General features: G+C 45.4%; 1 protein-coding gene across 1 annotated transcript; it reads right to left on the bottom strand.

Annotated features, from left to right (window-relative positions):
- Window positions 1-1,983: 1,983 nt before the first annotated feature.
- On the bottom strand, window positions 1,984-21,519 carry RGR (retinal G protein coupled receptor). The gene is made up of 7 exons (XM_081954559.1): window positions 21,398-21,519; window positions 20,864-21,020; window positions 19,228-19,349; window positions 8,885-9,038; window positions 7,393-7,510; window positions 3,267-3,380; window positions 1,984-2,662 (listed from the first exon to the last, which is right to left on the bottom strand). Exons 1-7 carry the CDS (start codon window positions 21,474-21,476, stop codon window positions 2,519-2,521), a joined length of 888 nt encoding a protein of 295 aa, XP_081810685.1. The 5' UTR covers window positions 21,477-21,519; the 3' UTR covers window positions 1,984-2,518.
- Between the last annotated feature and the right edge of the window lie 958 nt (window positions 21,520-22,477).

The raw sequence follows: 22,477 nt of genomic DNA, 5'->3' as shown, positions 1-22,477 counted from the left end.
TATGGCATGCGTGCTACGGGTGTCACGCGGAGCCATTTCTAAGGGCACGCAAGGCATTGCCCTGTCAGCAGTTTTTTACTCTCCGGAGGATTCCCTGAAGCCTCCAAAGGCTAAAAACAGCCCAACACAAACCGGAAATGAGGAAGAGAGCTGCCTGCCTGGGGAAAGACAAGCGGCAAGGAAAGAAGGGGCTTTTTCCCCTCTTGTTGGCGGCTCTGTTTCCCCCCTTCCCTTCCCTATTAAAGAGGATCTTGCCTGGTCGCTGCAATCCAAAGGGAAATGAGGAAGGGAGCTGCCTGCATGGGGGAAAGATAGCGGCAAGGAAAGAAGAAAAGGTGGCTGCTCTGTTGCCCTTTCTCCACTTCAGCGCCACGCCATGGAGCCTGCACCACCCACCATCGCCCAGGTCCTCGCTTCTCCCAAGCATTTCTTTGCCTACCGGATTTCCCCTCCGTCACATTTTTCCATCGTGTTTCTTGCCATTTTGGACAGGGAAACAAAGTTTGTGGGACTAAAAAAAACCTTCAATCAACCAATTCCAACTTCGCGAGATCTCCCCACCCCAAAATTGTAATTGATTGATAGAAGTTTTTTTTTTACTCCTACAGACTTTGTTTCCCTGCACATGATGGCAAGAAACGCGATGGAGCTGGAAATCCGGTAGGCAAAGAAATGCTTGGGAGAAGCGAGGACCTGGGCGATGGTGGGCGGGGCAGGCTGAAATGGAGAAAGGGCAACAGAGCAGCCACCTTGAGGGAAAGAAGCCCCTTTTCTTCTTTCCTTGCCGCTATCTTTCCCCCATGCAGGCAGCTCCCTTCCTCATTCCCTTTGGATTGCAGTGATCAGGCAAGATCCTCTTTAATAGGGAAGGGAAGGGGGAAAACAGAGCTGCCAGCAAGAGGGAAAGAAGCCCCTTCTTTCCTTGCCACTTGTCTTTCCCCCGTTTGTCTTTCCCCTGTGCCAGCAGCTCTCTTCCTCGTTTGTCTATTGACTGTAGTGCCCAGGATCCTCTTTGATAGGTTGTAGGGGGGGATTTAGCAACCAGACTCACACTGGCTGGAGTAAAAAGGGCCCAATCCTTTCACAGGATAATGATAAGGGAAGGTTTTTTGATGCAGGAGCAAACTTGAGCATCCCCCCCCCTCTGCCCGTTTGTGGCAGAGCAACCTCTCCCCTCATTGGGTGTTAGCCAAGGGGAAGCAGCCAGAGCAGGGAGTGGTGGGGAAGCCTTGAGCAAAAATGTGTGGTCCACGGAGGTGAGGGGGGGCATTAAGTTAAGTGGGTGGGCACTTGAGTGCGTGTGATAGCGCGCACGTACGTGCTGGCACATGGCTGTCCAACATATTCTTAAAAGCCTCCAGTGATGGAGCACCCAGAACCTCTGAAGGCAACTTCCGGTCCACTGGTTAATTGTTCTCACTGTCAGGAAGTTTCTCTTTAATTCCAGGTTGCTTTTCTCCTTGATTAGTTTCCATCCATTGCTTCTTGTCCTGCCCTCAGGTGCTTTGGAGAATAGGTTGACGCCCTCCTCTTTGAACACTACTGTTATGTCATCCCTAGTCCTTCTTTTCGCTAGACTAGACATAATTCATTGTATTGTTTAGCTTTTGGCCCCTTGATGCTCTTCTCTGCACTCTTTCCAGATTCACAACATCTTCTTCATATGGTAGTGACCAGTTGCCTGGGTTTTGCAGGCAGGCATCCATTGGGTAGAAATGGCAAAGGCAGGCCAAGCACATGCCTTAGCCCGAGCCCCTCTGACTTTAATCTCCAAATAACCTAGAAAAAGCACCCGGGGGAAATCCAGCCTGATCAGCTGCCCCACTTCCAGTAATTCTCCCCCCCCCATGTTCCTGAAGGGAGGTTTGTCCTCTGTGGGCAGGAGGCAGCCTCTGGCCACTCATTCTCAGCGACAGATGGAGGGAACGGGAGTTGCGGAGGGTGGAGACACACAGGCGGAGGGACAAACATCTGCACAAGCAACTCTTTTAATAGTGTAGCAGACAATGGGGGGGAAACGGTGGTGGCATGGATCCTATTTTGGTGTCCGATTACAGCTACACAACAGTTCACCTAGAGACCGTTCAAAGTTCCAACGGCACTAAAAAGTGATTTATGACAGTTCGTCATACTAATGACCATTGTACAGGGTCACATAGTCAACGGGAAAGCCAGATTCACTTAACGATGGTGCTGCTAACTTAACAACTGCAGTGATTCACTTGACAACTGTGGTAAGAAAGGTCGTAAAATGGGGCAGAATTCACTTAATAAAGGTCCAACTTAGCAGCAGATATTATGGTCTCAATTGTGGTCATATGTGTAGGGCTACCTGTATGAGGGGGTGTAAATGAAGGATCAGGGGACACATTGCGTAACAAGAAACCCAGGAGGAAGCAGGAGCCAATTCTGTCTCTCCTTAGGAAATGTATACATTCCTCTCTCTCTTCATCGTCACATGGGACATTTTTTAAGGTCGGGCCTGACCCCCCCCCCAAATCTATGTCCAGAACGTGAATTAATTAATTTTGTCATCAATTTTGGGTTTCTCAATTTTTTCTCCTGTGAGAAACTGCCACAATCCTCCTCGGTAATTCTCATTCCCCAAGGCGTAAATGAAGGCATTCATGGTCGGTGAAGTTTTGGCAATAAGAGCAGGAATCTGTGAAAAAGCCATATCATCATCATCATCATCATCATCATCATCATCATCACCACCACCACCACCATCATCACCATCCTCATTTCACATTAAAACTGCAGATCTGGTAGCCCTCCTTCAGCCCCTTTGACTTCTAACCTTCCTTTTCTTCAGAAAAAAGACATTTCCAAGGTGGGTTGAAGGGTTCACATAGATTCATATAGATTAACAGAGTTGGAAGGGACCTTGTAGGTCATCTAGTCCAGCCCCCCGCCCAAGCAGGAGTCCCTCCACCATCCCTGACAAATGGCAGTCCAATCTCCCCTTGAAAGCCTCCAGTGACGAAGCTCCCACAAGTCTGAAGGCAACTTTCATTCTGTGGGTTGGTTGTTCTCCCTGTCAGGGTTGCTATAAAGTGATGGAGAGGCAGGGAATGATAGAAATAAAAAGAATGCCCGGGACAGCCTGGGCAATCTCAGACCAAATATGGGAAACATAAATCACATCAACAAAGTAGGCAAAGAAGGCAACTGTAAAAGGGCAACATTTTAGAGGGAGCAGAAGTTTGTTTTTCATCTTCAGGAGAAATTTCATGTGGTAGGATCTCATATCATTTCTTACTTACCATTAAGATTTTGGGGGAGACGAGTGCCACATTTTCAACTGCAGCATAGGTACTTAAAAGTGAGTATGGACCCCAACAAAGGACCAAAGATTTCACTGGCAAACTAGTATTAAACTGGGAAAAGAAGAACAAAGGTTAGAGCAATCTATGAACTGTCTATTGACATCAAAATATAAAGCCAGATATAAAAAAACAAAATTGAGGTTCTGGATGGATTGTCACTCCAAATGTTTCTGATTGCCCTTCCAGTTCTGAAAAGTTCAGAAAAGTCCTAATTCTTCCTTATGGGTGCCATTTTTTGAAATTTTTTATATGAAGGGTTGGCCACTCTTCCCTTTGGGCTCCTTGGAGCTTTTCCCCTGGAGAAAGTCAGTAATATGTGTATGGTGAGGGACATTGCAGTGAGTGGGCTGTATCTGACTTCCCACCCTAGGGATTGGTAGACTGAAGTTCTCCAGACCTTCAAACTGACTTATGGCTTCCTCTACTACTTGGTTCATAAATGGTTTGTAATGTGAGTCATAAAACATTTCCCAAAACCAAAGGTCTTTGTCTACACATCCTGGCTTCCTCCATTCTTTTGTGCTATAGTCTCACCCCTTTCCACTAATATATTTAGAAGATCTCTATTGCTAAGACTCTAAGATGGGACACATGAGTCTCCCTTCCCAGGGCTTTCCAAAACAGGCGGCTGTCTCTTCAATTCTCATATGCTGTTCAACCTGCTGATAGATGCCCTACTGGGTGATAGAAATCCATATCATTATATCTGGAGAGCAAAGTTCCTGATGATCCAAAACCCACTTTTGTGCTCATTTCAGCACTGCTGAGTAGCAGGCCCTCAATAGCTCCTAAAGTTAATTTAAAATAAATGCTCATTTAAAGTTCAGTGTCCGGTTCAATGGTCTGCCAGCTTAATTTCTCTTAGAATGTTGGGATCCTACAGGATAGCCCAAAGGTGACTTTTCCAAAAGACAACTGGATTTTCTTGGGGTTTTTTTCCCCTTGAAAATCACAGGTCTGCAAAAAAACTTTTTCAAGAGCTGTTTTGGTTATTCCACATAATCTTTATGTTTTTTGGTGCGCTGAATCCGAAAATGACCTCCATTTTGTCATAGGACATCACGTTTCCTGACAATTTAGGTAACTATGTTAAATAAGGCAATACCTCAAAATAAATGGAAATAGACATAAAATTAAAGTTTTATTACAATATTTTCATGAAAATCCTTTTTTGAACTGAAATGAACTCACCCACACACACTAAACTTGATTCTTCTTCCTTGTGAGGCTCCTCTTGGTGCATTTACGCTTGTGAGTAGCATCTGGAATGTCTCTCTGAAGCATCCAACAGTAGTCTGCCATCATTGTAATGCTCCATTTTCCCTGGTATCTCCTTACCATCTCTTTAATGACTTGGTGGAATCGTTCACCTTGTTCTTCACTCACAGCTCCCAAATTTTCAGGAAAGTAGTCAAGGTGGGGCTGGAGGAACTGCACTTTCAAACTCATCAGGCAACCTAAAGCTTGAAATGCTTTCAGCATTCTTCCGACGATCTTTTTGTAGTGAGGATCTTTGTTATTGCCTAAAAATTTCTGTACGACTTCTTTAAATGCAATCCACCCTTCTTTTTGAGGATCCGTTATGGTATTGACAAACTCTTGATTGACAACTAAAAGCCTTCTAATGTCTGGTCCGACAAACACACCTTCCTTTTGCCTCTGACAGGCATGGAAACTTGGTGACCAAGTATTTGAACCATTCTCCATCTTTTGGAAGTGATTTTACGAATTGCTTCATCAATCCCAATTTTATGTGGAGATGTGGTAGAACAACTTTATGGGAAGGTACCAAAGTTTCTCAGAGGACATTTTTTTCACCGACTGTTAGCACCCTCGGCTGCCAACTCTTCTTGGTCCAGTGATTTTGTCGGTCTCGACTGTCCCATAGACACAGAAAACAAGGGTATTTGGTATACCCAACTTGTTGCCCGAGCAGCATGCACAAGACCTTCAAGTCCCCACACACTTGCCAACCATGTTCTTCATATTTAAGTTTACAAAGAGCCAATTCCAAGTTCTTGTAGGTTTCCTTCAAGTGTACGGAATGACCTACAGGTATGGAAGCGTAAAAACCGTTGTGGAGTAAAACTGCTTTGAGACTTCTTTATGAAGAATCTATAAAAAGACACTATTGCTCTGAATCATATTGGATTTTAAATTGACCCATCAGACCTTCAACATTGACGCAATAAACCAACTTGTCTTCCTGGGTGAAGTAAGGAACGAACTCCTTTTCATGATGAACCATGAAGATGACACTCCTGGCAACAATAAATTCCTGCTTTTTAGCCTTGACCCGAATAACTCAGCGGCATCTTTGGGAAGATTCAAGTCTCTTACCAAATCATTCATCTCCTCCTGAGAAAACAGTTTTGGTCTTGTATCATCTTCAAAATCAGAACTTGATCCGTCATCTGGTTCAGGTATGACTTCACCTTCATCGGAGCTAGGTATCTCTTCCAAGGTAGCAGGGGGCTTGGGTACTGTTATATCTGTGCCATGGGGGACGGGATGAATTGCTGAGTGAAGATTGGGGTATGAAACGGAATGCTTCCATTTGGAATTAAACCCTTTCACATCGCATGAACAAAAGTAACAGTCAACACTATGGTTCTTTTGCTCTCGCCATATCATAGGAATCCCATAACGGAAACATTTTTTCTTACCCTTGAACCAGTTTCAGAGGTCCTCAACACACAGTTTGCACACTTTATGAGGCGCCCAAACTTTATCTTGATCTCCAATTTTTAGTCCAAAGTATGCAAAGTATACTTTTTTCACAAAGTCTGTAATATTCTGCTGTTGCTTCAACACTGTATATTCACCACAGATAAAACAGAAACTGTCTGGCGAATTAGTACACATAACATAATGGTTGAAGAATGACGAGCTAACATGAATTGTGATGAAAAAGTGTGAACAGCCTAGAACCAAGAACCTGATGATGATTCGTGCACAAGTGTGGCATGCAGGAGAGAATAGCTCTGTGTCTGTACACGAGACATCACAGTGCTGGCCAGGCACCCTGCACTGACTGGAGATGCTGCTATCTGCCCTGTGTCTCCCTCCCACTGGATTCTTCAGGAAAGGTTAACCCCTTCTACCATTAGAAGCACAGACTTAAAACTTGCTTAGCTTATGTATATATTGCTGACCATCAGATTTACAGTGCTATATTTTTTTTACATAACTCAGACAAACCCTTTAAGGATTTTTTGGCATTTTATATCTTAAATGCACTTATGTGAATTAATTAATAGTAATTTGGACTTTAAGTTTGGTTAAAAACTTTTTTTACATAACTCAGACAAACCCTTTAAGGATTTTTTGGCATTTTATATCTTAAATGCACTTATGTGAATTAATTAATAGTAATTTGGACTTTAAGTTTGGTTAAAAACTTTTTTTACATAACTCAGACAAACCCTTTAAGGATTTTTTGGCATTTTATATCTTAAATGCACTTATGTGAATTAATTAATAGTAATTTGGACTTTAAGTTTGGTTAAGAACCCATGATATAAAAAAATACCAAAAATTAAATTTTGTTGATAAATTTGAAGACAATTTTGCATGTTGTGGCAAATCATGACGTTTAGGAGTTTTTTCAATATTTTATTTGTTTTCAGCACACCAAAATACATGGAAATTAGATGAAAATAATCAAACAGCTTTTTAGTTGCAGACCTGTGTAATGTTTTGCTTTTCATTCAAGGAGCTTCTTCAATTCTCTGGATGAGAAGCAAAATGTTTTCAAGGGAACCCCCCTCCCCCCCAAGAAAGTCCAGTTGTCTTTTGGAAAAGTGCCTTTGGCACAACCATGCCCTGGATGATTGAGAATCTCCATAGACATCCTATAGAGTAGGACCCAGCTACCTACATCTGACACTTCTCAATATGGATGAAACGGTTGCATCCCATCTCCTGAAGCTTGGTGTAACTGAAAACACCACACCGTACAGGATAGACATTGTATCAATGCTATGAAAATCAGAAAACTCAAGTCGAACAAGATATAGCTTTGCTTTACTGGAAACCCTTCTGTGTCATGATGTTTTCTTACCTTCAGCTGTCCTGTTTTCCTGAATTTGTTATCAATGGATTGATAGGACATTAATATGATGAAAAGTGGGATCACAAAATTGAACAGCACCAGAGGAATAAGAAACGTGATGTAATTTCTGGGGAGTGAAAAACAATGAAGGGCAAATGATTCTTTGGAATGAATCCTGATGTAGTCAACAATCAGAACATCTCCGGAAAACAATAAAAAGAAAGAATAAAACTTCCACCTGAGGCCAAGGGCTGAAAGCTGCGTCAAAGAACTTGGTGCAAAGCTTCCTTATATGGTGCCAAACCCTGATTGATGATGATCTGATTCAGTGGTTCTCGACCTGTGGTCTGTGATTGGTGAGGAGGGGTGTGTTGTACGATGTCGTCACATGCTTGGAGAAATGTTATGATTTAAATCTTAAGTCCTGGGAGTCCATGGCCACAAAAGGTATTTAAATGAGGGTCCATGGTGAAAAGAAGGTTTAGAACCACTGATCATGCTGTTTGCCTTTTATGTGCAAGAAAAGCTCCCTGAAGTATTGAATTCTTATCAAACTGATGCTTAGTCCTTCAAATTAGGCTACTCAGATCACTTACCATGTTGGTGTCAGATCCCTGGCTGGGGAAGGTGCGGGGGGGGGGGGAGGGCAAGCTGTTCCACTGACTGTTCTCACTGCCAGAAAAGTTCTCCTTATTTCTAGGTTGGATCTCTCCTTGATTAGTTTCCATCCATTCCTTCTTGTCCTGCCTTCTGATGCTTTGAAAAATAGGTTGACCTCTTTCTTTCCTTTGTGGCAGCCCCTTGAATACTGGGAGACTGCTATCATGTCCTTCTTTTCACTAAACTACCCATTCCCAATTCCTGTAACTGCTCTTCATATGTTTTAGCCTCCAGTCCCCTAATCATCTTTGTTGCTCTTCTCTGCACTCTTTCTAGAGTCTCAACATCTTTTTTACATTGTGGTGGTGAAAACTGAATGCAGAATTCCAAATGTGGCCTTACCAAGGCCTTATAAAGTGGTGTTCAGATGTTCTTGATTCTATCCCATTATTAATGCAGTCTAACTGCATTGGCTTTTTTGGCAGCGGCAGCTGATGGCTGGCCCCTATTCAAGAGATCATCTACTAAGACCCCAACATTTCTATTGCAGTTACTGCTGTGAATGGCAAAGTGAAAGAATGGAAACTCAGTTGGAGCAGCATCAGTTAGAAAACAGTCCTCCAGTGACAGTTTTGCCCTAACAAAAATTTAGGTGACCCAAAGACTGCTCATGGCAGGCGATGTGAGGACAGAAGAACCTATAGCAATGGAAAATACTCCATGGAAGGGATAGGAGCTATTAGCCTGCATTGCCCCCACCATTAAAACACATCATCCAATTATCCTTCTTATGCAAAGAACCTTTTATCAAAAAAGAGCAGAATGATCATAAGAACTTGTTTTTCATCTCGGCTGGTTTAATCTTCCTTCCCAAAGAGACCTGGACCTCAGAAACCCTTACCTGTCTCCTTTGGTATAGTCCAAAGTGCAACAGGTCCTCAGAGGCTCATAATCATATGCCCCCCATCCCAAAAGGGGCATTGCGGACCAAAAGCCAGCAAAACACCAAGCAAACAGCCCCATGGAGAACACCGAATTCCACTGTAATTTTCGCCCTGCAAGAGAAAAATAGAAGCTCACCAACTTGTAGTGGGATTACAATGCAGGAAGGAAGGGCAACCTCTCCAGATTTCCCTCTAGGGTGGACACTTTGTTTTGGGAAGAGGCTCTGGGGAGGAAGCTACTAAAACATTAAGGTGGAATTTCTCTGGGTGTGGAAAGGGCCTTCTTTTGCAGAGCTGCAAATTGGGAGAGAAGAACCTCATGTTCTTTTGTGAGTCTCTGAAGCATTTGTCTCCAGGATTTGCGAAGAGAGACTCAGGGTTGCTGCCTGGAAAACTAAAGGTTTGCTAAGAGCCTGGGGCTAAACGTTTCCAATACTTAACGCAATCTATAGTGGTCACCAGAGATAGACCCAAGTCAATATCTTCATTTTACAGGAAACCATAAGAGTTTGGTGTCCTGGTGACATGAATGGAAGAGGTGAGACCTGTTTGTCTTTTGTATATCTGTCTGATTTTGTGTAATTTCCAAGTTGTCAAAGATAGCAGGGAGTCTTTGGGATGAATCAACTCCATATCCATCTCCCCAAAGAGTTTTGCGTGGTTCAGAATCGCACTCCTGAAATTTGTTACAAAATGGACCAATTGTCAGGTGTGAAGGAACAGGACCATAGGTGAAATTCCAGTGATGAAGATTTATTGCCCAAGCCTGTACACAAGAATCTAGTCAATTAATTCACCACTAAATTGGCACTAAATAGGAGTCAATGGAATTCAAGAGGGGTTAGACTTGGATTGTTTGTGGGAATGTAATGATTCCAGGCTGATGACTCTCTTAACTCATCTTCCAGTCTCTGCTTGTCCTTCTCCTATCCCAATTTCTACAGTATGATTTGGGGCTCTTTGGGGCAAAGGGGGTCTTGGGTATTTAGGAATAGAAATGGTGTCCCTCCCAGCCATCTCTTATCCAGTCCTGCTCTTATTTTTGAAACATCCAATAAAACATGTTACCTCGCTTTGCTCCTGATATTTGAACAGAATTTCCCCTCTGAAATAATTTGTGTAATAGCTACAGGATTGCTTAGCTTGGTTTTAATTTTATTTATGCCTAACCTGTCTGGGTGGAAGAAAAATCTTGACAGTCACTAGATGGCAGCAGAGAATTAAATATTTTTGAATCTCCTTGGCCACCTACTGGTTATTTTGGTTTTCTGCAACCCAGATAGCACCATAATCTTTAGTTTATTATGCATATAAATTTGGGTGAGGAATAAAATAAATATTAAATTGAAATTAAAATGGCAAGGAGTGCAGAAAGGTATGGATGCTTCCTGGTGCCTTTTCAATTCGACTGGCAAAGATTTTAAGTGTCAAATAGGTCACAGGAATAAAACTGGCCAACCTAAGACATTTTAAACTGCATGTTTTATAATAGGACTTACTTACCAAGTTCTCCCACTGAAATTAAGAGTGTTTATTATCCTTTAATTGCAGCTTCATGGGCAGCCCTTTATATCTTCAGATAATAATAATAATAATAATAATAATAATAATAATAATAATAATAATAATAATAATCACCATCATCATCATCTAAATTTACCTGACTTGAACATTCTGACTCTACAAAAAAACCACCCTACTTGGAACAGCTTATATCCTCCGACGTTACCTTAACAGTTCCTAGGTCCTTGGTTAAGACTTGAGCTGTTAAGCTACCAACCAGCCCCAAAGGTTGTGAATCTCACCAAAAATTTAATAATAATAATAATAATAATAATAATAATAATAATAATAATAATAATAATAATAATAATAATAATAATACAATAATAGTTGTCAATAAGAAAGACAAAAAAGTCTGGATAGTGGATGTGGCAGTGCCTTGAGACAGCAGAACAGAAGAGAAAGAACTGGAGAAGATCACAAAATACAAAGACCTACAAATAGAAATAGAACGACTATGGCAAAGGGAAGCAAGGGTAGGACCAATGGTCATAGGCATCTTTGGTGCAGTGCCAAAACAACTGGAGCACCACTTGAACACCATTGGCATTGACAAATTGGCCATCAGTCAATTGCAGAAGGCGTCTTTATTTGGAAATGCTTCCATCCTGCGATGATATCTGTAACACCAACAAACATCCAGATTTGCCTATCCCAGGTCCTTGGTAAGGACTCGATCAGTAGACAAAAATGCCAAACTCAGAGTGAACATTTGGCAGACTGTGCGATGATTAATAATAATAATAAGCGTATATTTTAAGAAGATATTTGGTTGATACCTAGGATGTTGGCAGCAACCCGTATCCAGTGGTGGGTTCTGGATCCCATTGCAACTGGTACGGGGCATACCGGGGCATACCTGCTGCAACCCACCACTGCCCGTATCAACCATTAGCAACAGTCAATGTTATTTGTGATGCATTTTTTAATGTTCAGTTTAACAGACTAACAGAGTTGGAAGGGACCTTGCAGGTCATCTAGTCCAACCCCCTGCACAAACAGGAGACCTTACATCTGCCTCTACCTAGGATCGAACTTACAACCTCCTGATTGTGAGGCGAGAGCAGCAGGTGCAGTTGATTGAGTTTCATGTTTAATGAACAAAGTATAATAATAATATCCATAGCCATGTGTTGTGGCCCAGCAGGAGCCATTGGAGTTGCCACCAGACTTCGACAGCGAGGGTCCCTCTGAGTCGGCTCAAGAGGAGGTGGGGGACCCTGGACAGGGTTCCGACGCTGAGCAGGGCACAGAGAGGCTGGTTGGCCACCAGGGGGCGCCTGAGGCATGGAGCAGTGGTGAAAGCCAAAGGAAGTGGGCTCCTGATGTCATGCCTTGGAGCAGTGGGGAGGAGTCACAGGACAGTGATTCAGACATCAGCAGTGAGCTATTAGATGCTCGTTACCGACGTGCTACCTGGCGTAAGGAGCAATTGAGCAATTACAGGAGGTAATGGCTCTCAGCTGCTGATAATTAGACTCCTCTCCAGACTATAAAGGGGCTGCTTGTGGACACACCCTTTGCAGGAATCAACTGATCATTGGAGTTGGAGAAGCTCAGATCTGTGTCGTACTTTGGCAGGCTGGATTGCTGCCAAAGGGTTTACCTGGATTGCTGCCAATCTGTTCCCTGGACCTTGGCAGGCAGGAGTGCTGCTAAGGTGATTATCTGGAGCTTGGTAGCTGGATTGCTGCCAAGGGGTGTCGCTGTAGCTGGATTGCTGCCCAGAGTGCTATCTTGACCTTGGCAGGCTGGATTGCTGCCAAGGTGGAACCTGTATGTCAATAAACATCTGGAAGAGACTTTGTGTCGGAGTATCTTGGTATACAAGAGGAGGGGGTCAGAACAGATTGATTCCTGCCCCAAACAAAACTCCATTAAGTTGCAATGGAGCACCTACAGGCTGAGAATGCCCAGTTGGCTCAACAGATTGCTTTGCTGGCTGGTCAGGTCTCTCAGCTCCAGGGGCTTGCAAACCCCCCCCCCCCCAGCCAAGGAGGAAATGCCCAGTGGCTACACCAGACAAGTTTGATGGCAAACAAGCAATGTTCTGATTACGATCTTTAAAGCGCTCCATGGCACAGGACCTAGCTACCTGCGGGATCGCATCCTGCCCCATACATCCCTACGACCAATTCGCTCGCACAGAGAGGGACTTCTCCAGGTGTCGTCCACCAAACAGTGTCGGGGGGCGACTCCTAGGAGCAGAGCCTTCTCTGTGACGGGCCCAGCCCTGTGGAATGACCTCCCCCCTGATATCAGGACTACCTCTGACCTCCGCTCCTTCCGTGCAAAGCTCAAGACCCACCTCTTCCAATTAGCTGGCCTGGCTCAACCATAGTTTTACCTTACCGCTCCTGACGGTTTTTTTTTAAATCTTGTAATTTAATTGAGGGTGTTTTAAATTGTCAATTTTAAATTCTATTTTATATATTTGCTACCTCCTCCATGTATATGTATATGTGTACGTATGTGTATGTGTTTATTTTTATTGTATATGTATTGTTCATTTGTATATTTTATGTGTTTTTATTGTACGCCGCCCCGAGTCCTTTTAGGAGAGGGTGCGGCTAACAAATAAAAATTTATTATTATTATTATTATTTCTTGGGCCAATGCCAGCTGTTTATCAGCTTGAGAGCGGAGGACTTTCCCACCGACCGGACGAAGGTGGGATTTATCATCAGCTTGCTCTCAGGCACAGCAGCGAGGTGGGCCACTCCATTGCTCTCTTAGCCGAGCCCCCTGCTGGACGATTTTCAGGGTTTTTGTAACCATCTCCGGCTGATGTTTGAAGATCCCATTAAGGGGGAAACAGCCACCAGACTCCTTAAAGATTTGCAACAAGGGCGTGGTTCTTTGCAGGATTATGTCAGCGAATTCCGGCTGCTTAGTCAGGACTCTGCTTGGAATGAGCCAGCCCTTATGGACACTTTCCAGGACGGCCTGTCAGATGGCCTGCAGGACAAGCTTGTGAGGGTGGACAGGCCTCCAACGTTCGACGCGTTGGTTCATTTGTGCCTCCAGATAGACGCCCGGCTGCAGAGGCGGAGGCCTCACCGCGTGTCCCAGGAGACCAGTAGGGTGCCGGTCCCTCACGAGACTTCAGTTGCACAGGAGGAGCTCATGGAGTTGGGTGCCGCCAAACCCCGCTTGTTGCGCACGGAGATGGACAGACGGCGTGCAGGGGGGTTGTGTTTCTACTGTGGGGATCTTGGACACTTGGCTTTGGTTTGCCCCAAAAAGGGTAGGGGGGCTGTGCGGACTGTGGCCTCCCCTCAGCAGCGTGTCGGGAAACGGGCGGAGCCCAATCTGAGGGAGACTTCGGGTCGGGCACAGGCCGGAACAGAGGTGGAGGGGCCTCCACGGCATATGATTTTAGCAGCGCACATTCTCTTGTCGGGTAGTCCGCAGGGAATTCCAGCCCATGCCTTGGTCGATTCCGGGGCTACCACGAACTTTATGGATGGGGCATTTGCTACGAAATACAATGTCCCTCTGCGCCCGGTGGACCCTCCGATGCGAGTAGAGACCATTGACGGTAGGGTGCTTCTGTCTGGGCCCATCAAGGACGCCACGCAGCCTTTGCGCCTGATCCTCGGGGAGCATGAGGAGGCCATCCAATTTTATGTGGCTTCCGGTCTGCATTTCCCCGTGGTGTTGGGCTTGGCTTGGCTGCGGGCGCATGACCCTCAGATCTACTGGTCGCAGAACCGGATCTCGTTCCCGTCCTTGCAATGCGTCGACCACACCCGTCATGTTTGTGCGGCTCAGGTGCCCAGTTCGGCCGAGGTGACAGTGCCGCCGGATTTAGTGGAGTTCGCGGATGTTTTTAGCGAACAGGAGGCGGATCAACTGCCACCGCACTGGCCTTACAACTGTCCCATTGACCTGTTACCTGATGCGAAACTCCCGACGGGCTGTTTATACTCCATGTCTGAGTCTTCGCCCTTGTCTGCCCTGGTTTTGTTCGTCAAAAAGAAGACCAGGGATCTAAGACTTTGTTGCGATTATTGGTGCTTGAATGCCATCACGATACGTAACCGTTACCCGTTGCCTCTGATTCCTGAGTTGTTGGAGCGGCTCCGGGAGGCATCGGTGTTCACAAAACTGGACTTGCGTGGGGCTTACAATCTGGTCCGAGTCAGGGCGGGGGACGAATGGAAGACAGCCTTTGGCACCCGATACGGACATTTCGAGTACACGGTCATGCCGTTCGGGTTGACCAATGCCCCGGCTGTCTTCCAGCATTTTATGAATGATATCTTTCGGGACCTTTTGGATCAGTTTGTCGTCATTTACCTGGACGACATCTTGATCTACTCCACGTCTCGGAAGGATCATCAACATCATTTGCATCAGGTCTCGCAGCGACTTCGAGAACATCGCTTATTTGCCAAGCTGGAGAAGTGTCAGTTCTGGCAGACTACCATCGAGTTCCTGGGGCACCGTATATCCCCTGAAGGAATTGCGATGGAGCCAGGCAAGGTGGAGGTGTTACGTAGTTGGCAATCTCCTCAACGGATGAAAGACGTTCAGAGACTCCTGGGGTTTGCCAACTATTACTGGTCCTTCATTCCCAGCTTTGCTTTTTTGACCGTGCCCCTCACTTGGCTCCTGCAAAAGAAAGTGCCGTTTCACTGGGGGCCCACGGAACAACAGGCGTTCGTGGCCTTGAAGCGCGCTTTTACGAGGGAGCCGATCTTGAAACACCCTGATCCCCATCGCCCCTTTGTAGTCGAGGCGGATGCGTCTGACATCGCGGTGGGGGCGGTGTTATTGCAGGCTCACGCCCCTGATGGTACCCTTTTCCCTTGCGCTTATTACTCTCGGAAACTCAATCCTTCCGAGCGCAATTATACCATCTGGGAGAAGGAGTTGCTGGCTATCAAGGCGGCATTCGAAGCCTGGCGACATCACCTGGAGGGGGCCAGGCATCAGGTCGAAGTCCAGACGGACATCGGAATTTGGAGTTTTTGACAACAGTGTGTAAGCTGAATCAACGCCAGATCCGGTGGTCTCTATTTTTTTGCCCGGTTCCATTTCAAGGTCACGTATATCCCCAGTGCCTTGAACCAGAGGGTGGATGCCCTGTCTAGAAAGCCGGAGTACTCAGACCCTGCAGATTCACTTTCCTCCCGGACGGTCCTACCCGTCGAGTCCTTCGCTGCAATCGAGGAACCCGTGGATTTATGGTCTTTGATACGGGATGCGCAGCGGAACGACGAGTGGATGGAACAACGGCGGGCAGAGGTAGGGCCGACATCCCCGTGGACCTTTGACGAGGACCTTTTGAGGTATCGGGATCGGCTCTACGTGCCTGCAGGACCCTTCCGTGGATTGGTTCTCTCCCAGTGTCATGACACTCCAGCAGCAGGACATTTTGGCCTGTTCAAAACCTTGCACCTGGTTTCCCGTACTTTTTGGTGGCCTCGCCTGCGACACGACGTGCAGACGTACGTCACGTCGTGTGTGCAGTGTCGACAGGCCAAATCTGCAACGGGAGCTCCTCCAGGCTTGTTACAGCCATTGCCGACCCCGGACAGACCCTGGGGGGCTGTGTCCATGGACTTCTTGATGGAACTGCCTACGTTGTCCGGTTTTACTATGGTCCTGATGGTGGTGGACATGCTCACCAAGATGGCGCATTTCATCCCCTGCCGGAGATTGCCGACAGCCCGCGCCACCGCCTGCATATTCATCCAGCACGTGTTCCGGCTGCACGGCCTACCTGACCGAGTCGTCTCAGATCGTGGGACACAATTCAAGGCCCAGTTCTGGAAAGGGCTGATGGCCGCTCTTGACGTCCAAGTTTGTTTATCCTCGGCGCACCATCCCAAAACCGATGGGGGGACGGAGAAGGTGATTGGGGTTCTTGAACAATATCTGCGCTGCTTCGTGAACCAGCAGCAGAACAATTGGGCGGAGTACCTAGCAGTGGTGGAGTTTGCGTTTAACAACTCGCAGCACTCCTCCACACGGACGACGCCTTTCATGGCGAACGTCGGGTACCACCCTCGTTTTTTCCCTCTCACCCCAGTGGACTCTCCGGTCCCCGCAGCGCAGGATTTCCTCTCTGAGCTTCAGGCGGTTCACCAAATGGTGCGCCGCTATTTGAATCAGGCGAAGGAGGATTACAAGTGAGTAGCGGACAGGTCTCGATGGGCGGTGCCGGAATTGGCTGTGGGTGATCGCGTGTGGTTGTCCACGCGACATCTTCCGTCCCACCGGCCTACGAGGAAGTTGGACCACCGGTATCTTCGGCCGTTCCCAGTGGAGGCCGTTATCAACCCGGTGGCTTATCGTCTGACCCTCCCACGCTCGATGCGAGTACACCCAGTGTTCCCTCGCTCGCTCCTGATCCCTGAACAGTTGGCTTGTCCTCTCCGATGTCCCTCTTCACCCCTGCCGTCGTCGCATGAGGTGCACGCACAACCATCGCACAGAGTGACCCGGATCCGTGACTCGTGATGGCTCAAGGGACGGTTCCAGTATTTGGTCGACTGGACGGACTCGGACTCGGACGGGGGGACCTGGACCGATGCGACGGCTGTGCATACTCCTGCTTTGGTGCGAGCCTATCATGTACAATTTCCCTCACGACCACATCCCAAGTGTCAGACCCGGGGGAAGGGCCCTGCGGTGAGGGATAGTGTTGTGGCCCAGCAGGAGCCATTGGAGTTGCCACCAGACTCCGACAGCGAGGGTCCCCCTGAGTCGGCTCAAGAGGAGGTGGGGGACCCTGGACAGGGTTCCGACGCTGAGCAGGGTGCAGAGAGGCTGGTTGGCCACCAGGGGGCGCCTGAGGCATGGAGCAGTGGTGAAAGCCAAAGGAAGGGGGCTCCTGATGTCATGCCTTGGAGCAGTGGGGAGGAGTCACAGGACATTGAGTCAGACATCAGCAGTGAGCTATTAGATGCTCGTTACCGACGTGCTACCTGGCGTAAGGAGCAATTGAGCAATTACAGGAGGTAATGGCTCTCAGCTGCTGATAATTAGACTCCTCTCCAGACTATAAAGGGACTGCTTGTGGACACACCCTTTGCAGGAATCAACTGATCATTGGAGTTGGAGAAGCTCAGGTCTGTTTCGTACTTTGGCAGGCTGGATTGCTGCCAAAGGGTTTACCTGGATTGCTGCCAATCTGTTCCCTGGACCTTGGCAGGCAGGAGTGCTGCTAAGGTGATTATCTGGAGCTTGATAGCTGGATTGCTGCCAAGGGGTGTCGCTGTAGCTGGATTGCTGCCCAGAGTGCTATCTTGACCTTGGCAGGCTGGATTGCTGCCAAGGTGGAACCTGTATGTCAATAAACATCTGGAAGAGACTTTGTGTCGGAGTGTCTTGGTATACAAGAGGAGGGGGTCAGAACAGCCATGTAGTTTCGATGGCCAGGTAGCGATATTTATTACTATAAAGTATATAGTAATACTAATAATAATAAATCAATAACTATTGCTATCGTTGTACCAGGAGATGCTAGAGTTGACAAAAAAGAACTAGGAAAAAATCACAAAATATTGCAACCTGGCCATCGAAACTACACGGCGAGGGATGAAACATGTAACAGTTACTCATTGTCATCGGGATACTTGGTACCATGTCCAAGAATTTTACAAAATACATCAACAAGTTGCAGCTTCCTGTAATAACAGCAGCGGAAGTGCAAAAAACTGCACTACTCGGAACATTGTACATTTTAAGAAGGTACTTGGTTGATCCCTTGGATGCTGGCAGCAATTCAGATCAACCATTAACACCAGTCAATGGTATTTGTGATGCGCTTTTTAATGTTCAGTTGACTGAGTTTCAAGTTTAATGAACAAAGTATAAAATAATAATATCCATAGCCATGTAGTTTCGATGGCCAGGTAGTGATATTTCATTATTTCTTTTCTAGTTCTTTTTCTTCAACTCTGGCATCTCCTGAAACAGCGATATCAATAAACTGTACACGAGGGCTGAAGTGTACAGTTTATTGATATCGTAGTTCCAGGAGATGCCAGAGTTAAAGAAAAAGAACTAGAAAAAATGACAAAATATTGTGACTTGGCCATCGAAACTACATGGCTATGGATGAAACATGTAAAGTGATACCCATTGTCATCAGGGCACTTGGCACCATGTCCAAGAATTTTATAAGATACACCAACAAATTGCAGCTTCTTGCAATAACACCAGCGGAACTGCAAAAAACTGCGCTACTCGGAACATCTTATATTTTAAGAAGGTACTTGGTTCATACCTAGGACACTGGCAGCAAATCATATCAACCATTAGCATCAGTCAGTGCTATTTGTGATGCATTTTTTAATGTTCAGTTGACTTGAGTTTCATGTTTAATGAATAAAGTGTATAATAATAATAATGGCTGCAACCTGAAGGGCATAACAAAGCAATGATACAGTAAATAATGTTGATTCCTACATGCTAAAGCACTGTGCCACAGCCATGGCAACTTTAAGATGTGTGGAGAACTCCCAAAATTCCCCAGCCAGAAGAGTTCTGAGAGAATTCCACATATCTTAAAGGGGCCAAGGTTTGGAAATACATTCCTAAAGTTCCTTTCAAGATTGCCTCCTTAAAGTCTGAGAAGTCTTATTTTTAAAACTGTTTGGTCATCCTTCTAGATCATTTAATGCACAGGTGCCTTTTGGCCACAACTCTCATTTTCTGTATGTCCAGCTATCCCTAAATTATGCAACTAATAGAATTAAAAAAAACCAGCCAGAGGACTTACTGGAGCAATATTGATGATATTGGTCCCACGCAATTGCAGCTGCACAATTAATGCTTGTTAGCGCCATTAAAAATCCTTGAAACCCATGAATTTGGCAGCCGTCAGAGCCGTAGGGCCAATATCTGAAAGGGAAGCAATGACACACAGGGGGAAAACATGTCAGAGGAGGACTTGAGCATTTTCCCCTTAAATGTTAGCAAAATGGACACTCCAAAGATTCTTTCTGGCCGTGTTGGATGACTTCCAGACGATAGCATCCAAAATTCACAGCTCGCACTGCTAAAGGGAGTCATGAATTATACAAGGCAATGTGAAAATGTGTCATGCTTCCTCTGGTTCTGAGGGTGAGGAGGCATGTTCTAAACATGACCAAGAAACATAGTCAAAGCTGCTTTGTTGGAAGGTTCCGAGATGCCACCTGAGACATTTAAAACCCCTTCACAAGAAAGGCTCCTGAATTCTTTGGGCTACCTCCAGCTTCTCCTTTGCAAATGCCTCTTCCTGCCAATTTTATTTGCTTTCCTTGAGCCACTTTTGAATGTCTGAATGTGCTATTGAAGGAGATCAATCAGAATAGACCTGGAAAGGACCTTGGATGTCTCCCAGTCCAACCCCCTGCTCAAGCAGGAGACCCTATGCCATTTCACACAAGTGGCTGTCCAACCTCTTCTTAAAAACCTCCAGTGATGGAGACCCACAATTTCTGAAGGCAAGCTGTTCCACTGGTTAATTATCCTCACTGTTAGGAAGTTTCTCCTTAATTCCAGGTTGCTTCTCTCCTTGGTTAGTCTCCATCCATTGTTTCTTGCCTTGCCTTCTGGTGCTTTGGAGAATAGGTGGAACACCCAACCCCCCTTTATGGCAGTCCCTCAAATACTGGAATATTGCTATCATGTCTCACATAGTCCTTCCTTTCTCTGGGCTGGCCATATCCAGTTCCTGCAACTGTTCTTCATATGTTTTAATCTCCAGGCCTTTAACCATCTTAGTTGCTCTTCTTTGCACTTTTTCCAAAGTCTCAATATCTTTTTTGTAATAGGGTGACCAAAACGGGATGCAGTATTGCAGGTGTGGCCTTCCTAAGGCTTTATAAAGAGGTTTTATAAAGGTTCATGTGATTTTGGTGTTGGGTAGAACATGACTCTCTTGAGGCATTCTCCATTTCTGTCAATATGCCTGCATCTATTTTTTTTTCTTCTCAGTTCAACATTTTTTGCCTTCTTTCGGTATAATTTGGATTTCCACTTCACCACTCTAAGATTTCCTGGTGGTCTCCCATCCATTAACCAGTTCTGATCTGCTTAGCCTTTTTACGACCAACCAAGCCCATTTCTCCTGGTCGATTCTGCCTGGCAATATAACTGCTATATAGAATAGCATGGTCTCCCTCTCTCCCTCCCTTCTCCCCCAGACAGGAGCGATGTATCTTCAAATTAGAATGGCCAAAAATTTACATTTGCATGAAAAGTGCCCCCAATGAGAAGTTAGGGACTGACAATGCTTCTCTGCTTCTCTGAATGAGTATTAGCGTGGAGGCAGGCTATGCTCAGAGGGCACACGGCTCTCTGCAGTTCTTTCAGTGCTATTTTTAAGCGGAAGGACAAAATAGCCATCTCTCCAAATAAGTGAAGCCTACCTTAAGAAGCTGGAGAAGGCAGCGATGAAAGCGTTGATGCAAATGCCACAATCAGACAAGGCCAGGTTGAGTATCAGAAAGTTGCCAGGGGTTTGAATCTCCTTGATCTTCCAGAAAGCAACGATGGTCAGCACATTCAGAGAGAATCCAAACAAAGCTAAAATATATAAAAAAGAATCATTTTATTGTGATTTGTAATTTTGTCTCGGACCCTGATTTGATCAGCACAAACCCAAACAAAGATATAAAATGCTGCAGCTTTGTTTATTCAGAAAAATAACTTGTATACAGTAGCTTATATAGATTAAATATGCAAGGCAGTATGGAAAATATACATTTTCTGTCAATGAACAAGTTCCCCCCCCCCCCCCCAAATAAATAATCTAGGCTGCATTGCTTAGAAGAAGTCCTTATAAATTCTGTGAAGTTCAACTCTCAGGCTCCTAAAACTTGTTTTTTTTTGCTTAGCAATGTAATTTCAGGAAGAAGACCAGGATCCAGCTGGGTCTGTGTTGCATAACCATCCCACCTTACCTTCCATCAGCATCATGGTGCCAAAGCTCATCATTTCGAACTCAGTAAATCCTTCTGGAAGAGAATCAGGTGCCGACATCTTTGGAGCTAGACTAACCTAGACTGTAGCTTGTCTGTTGCTGTTCTCCCCCCTCTCTTTCTCTCTCTCTCTCTCTCTCTCTCTCCCCGCCCTCCATCTCCCCCCTCTTCTCCCTCCTCCCCCGCCTCCTTCTGCCTTTCTGCTCTTCAAAACCCCAAGACAGTTGCCTTCCGGAAGTGTTTGGCCACTGCCAAATTTAGCTCTTTTGAAAAGAAGCAACAGCAACTCTCCGCCTTCCCTTCTCCCATGTCTCTCATTCAGGAAAGAGGGAATGTCAGAGAGAGAGAGAGAAACAGCCACGGAGTGCATGCTCTGGAACTGGCTCGGTGGTGGCTGCCGGTTGAGTTATGCAATCCCTTCATTTCAGAAAGGTAGTTTTGAGGTGGACGCAAAGGCTGTCTCTTTGATCACAGCTGTGGGCACTTTGTTTGAAAAAAAAGGTCATCTAGGACTTTTGTGTTACTATGTTTATTAAACAGTGTTTTTCCCCTGCTAGGGGTAAACTATTTTTGAACCTGAGTTGGACTTCAAAATAAAGATTTCTTGAATGAAACTTTGGGTGATTCCTGGCAGGTTTTTGCAGGTTTTTTTTAAAAAAGAAATTCAGGGCCAACCTTCCTTAACCTCTGAGATCAACAAGGTCAGCCAAAGGGTTGCCATGTGAATTTCAAACTTGTATCTAATATATTATACAAAGTTGCTATTAAAAAAAAAACCTTCTATAAGGCATTAGAATAGCCTTATAAACAGAGAAGAAATATGTTTCCAAAATGAGAACCACAAAGGTCATATCTATGTAAAAAAGAACAGATGTTAATTTACATATATAGATTTAAATTGAAAATCTTTACAGCTTAACATTAACAACAATGCATTTCACACCAGCAAGAATGAATTGCTCTCCAGGTATCTATTTCTCTGATAGCCCTCTCACTTTTAAAGGATTGTGGCTTTAATGCTCCCTTCAGAGAGGAGGTTGGACTAGAAGACCTCTAAGGTCC

Source organism: Natrix helvetica, assembly GCF_964273705.1.
Source record: "Natrix helvetica genome assembly, chromosome: 5".
Taxonomy (NCBI): Eukaryota; Metazoa; Chordata; class Lepidosauria; order Squamata; family Natricidae; genus Natrix; species Natrix helvetica.
The sequence above is the reverse complement of the archived record's forward strand: the minus strand, read 5'-3'. Positions and strand labels throughout refer to the sequence as shown.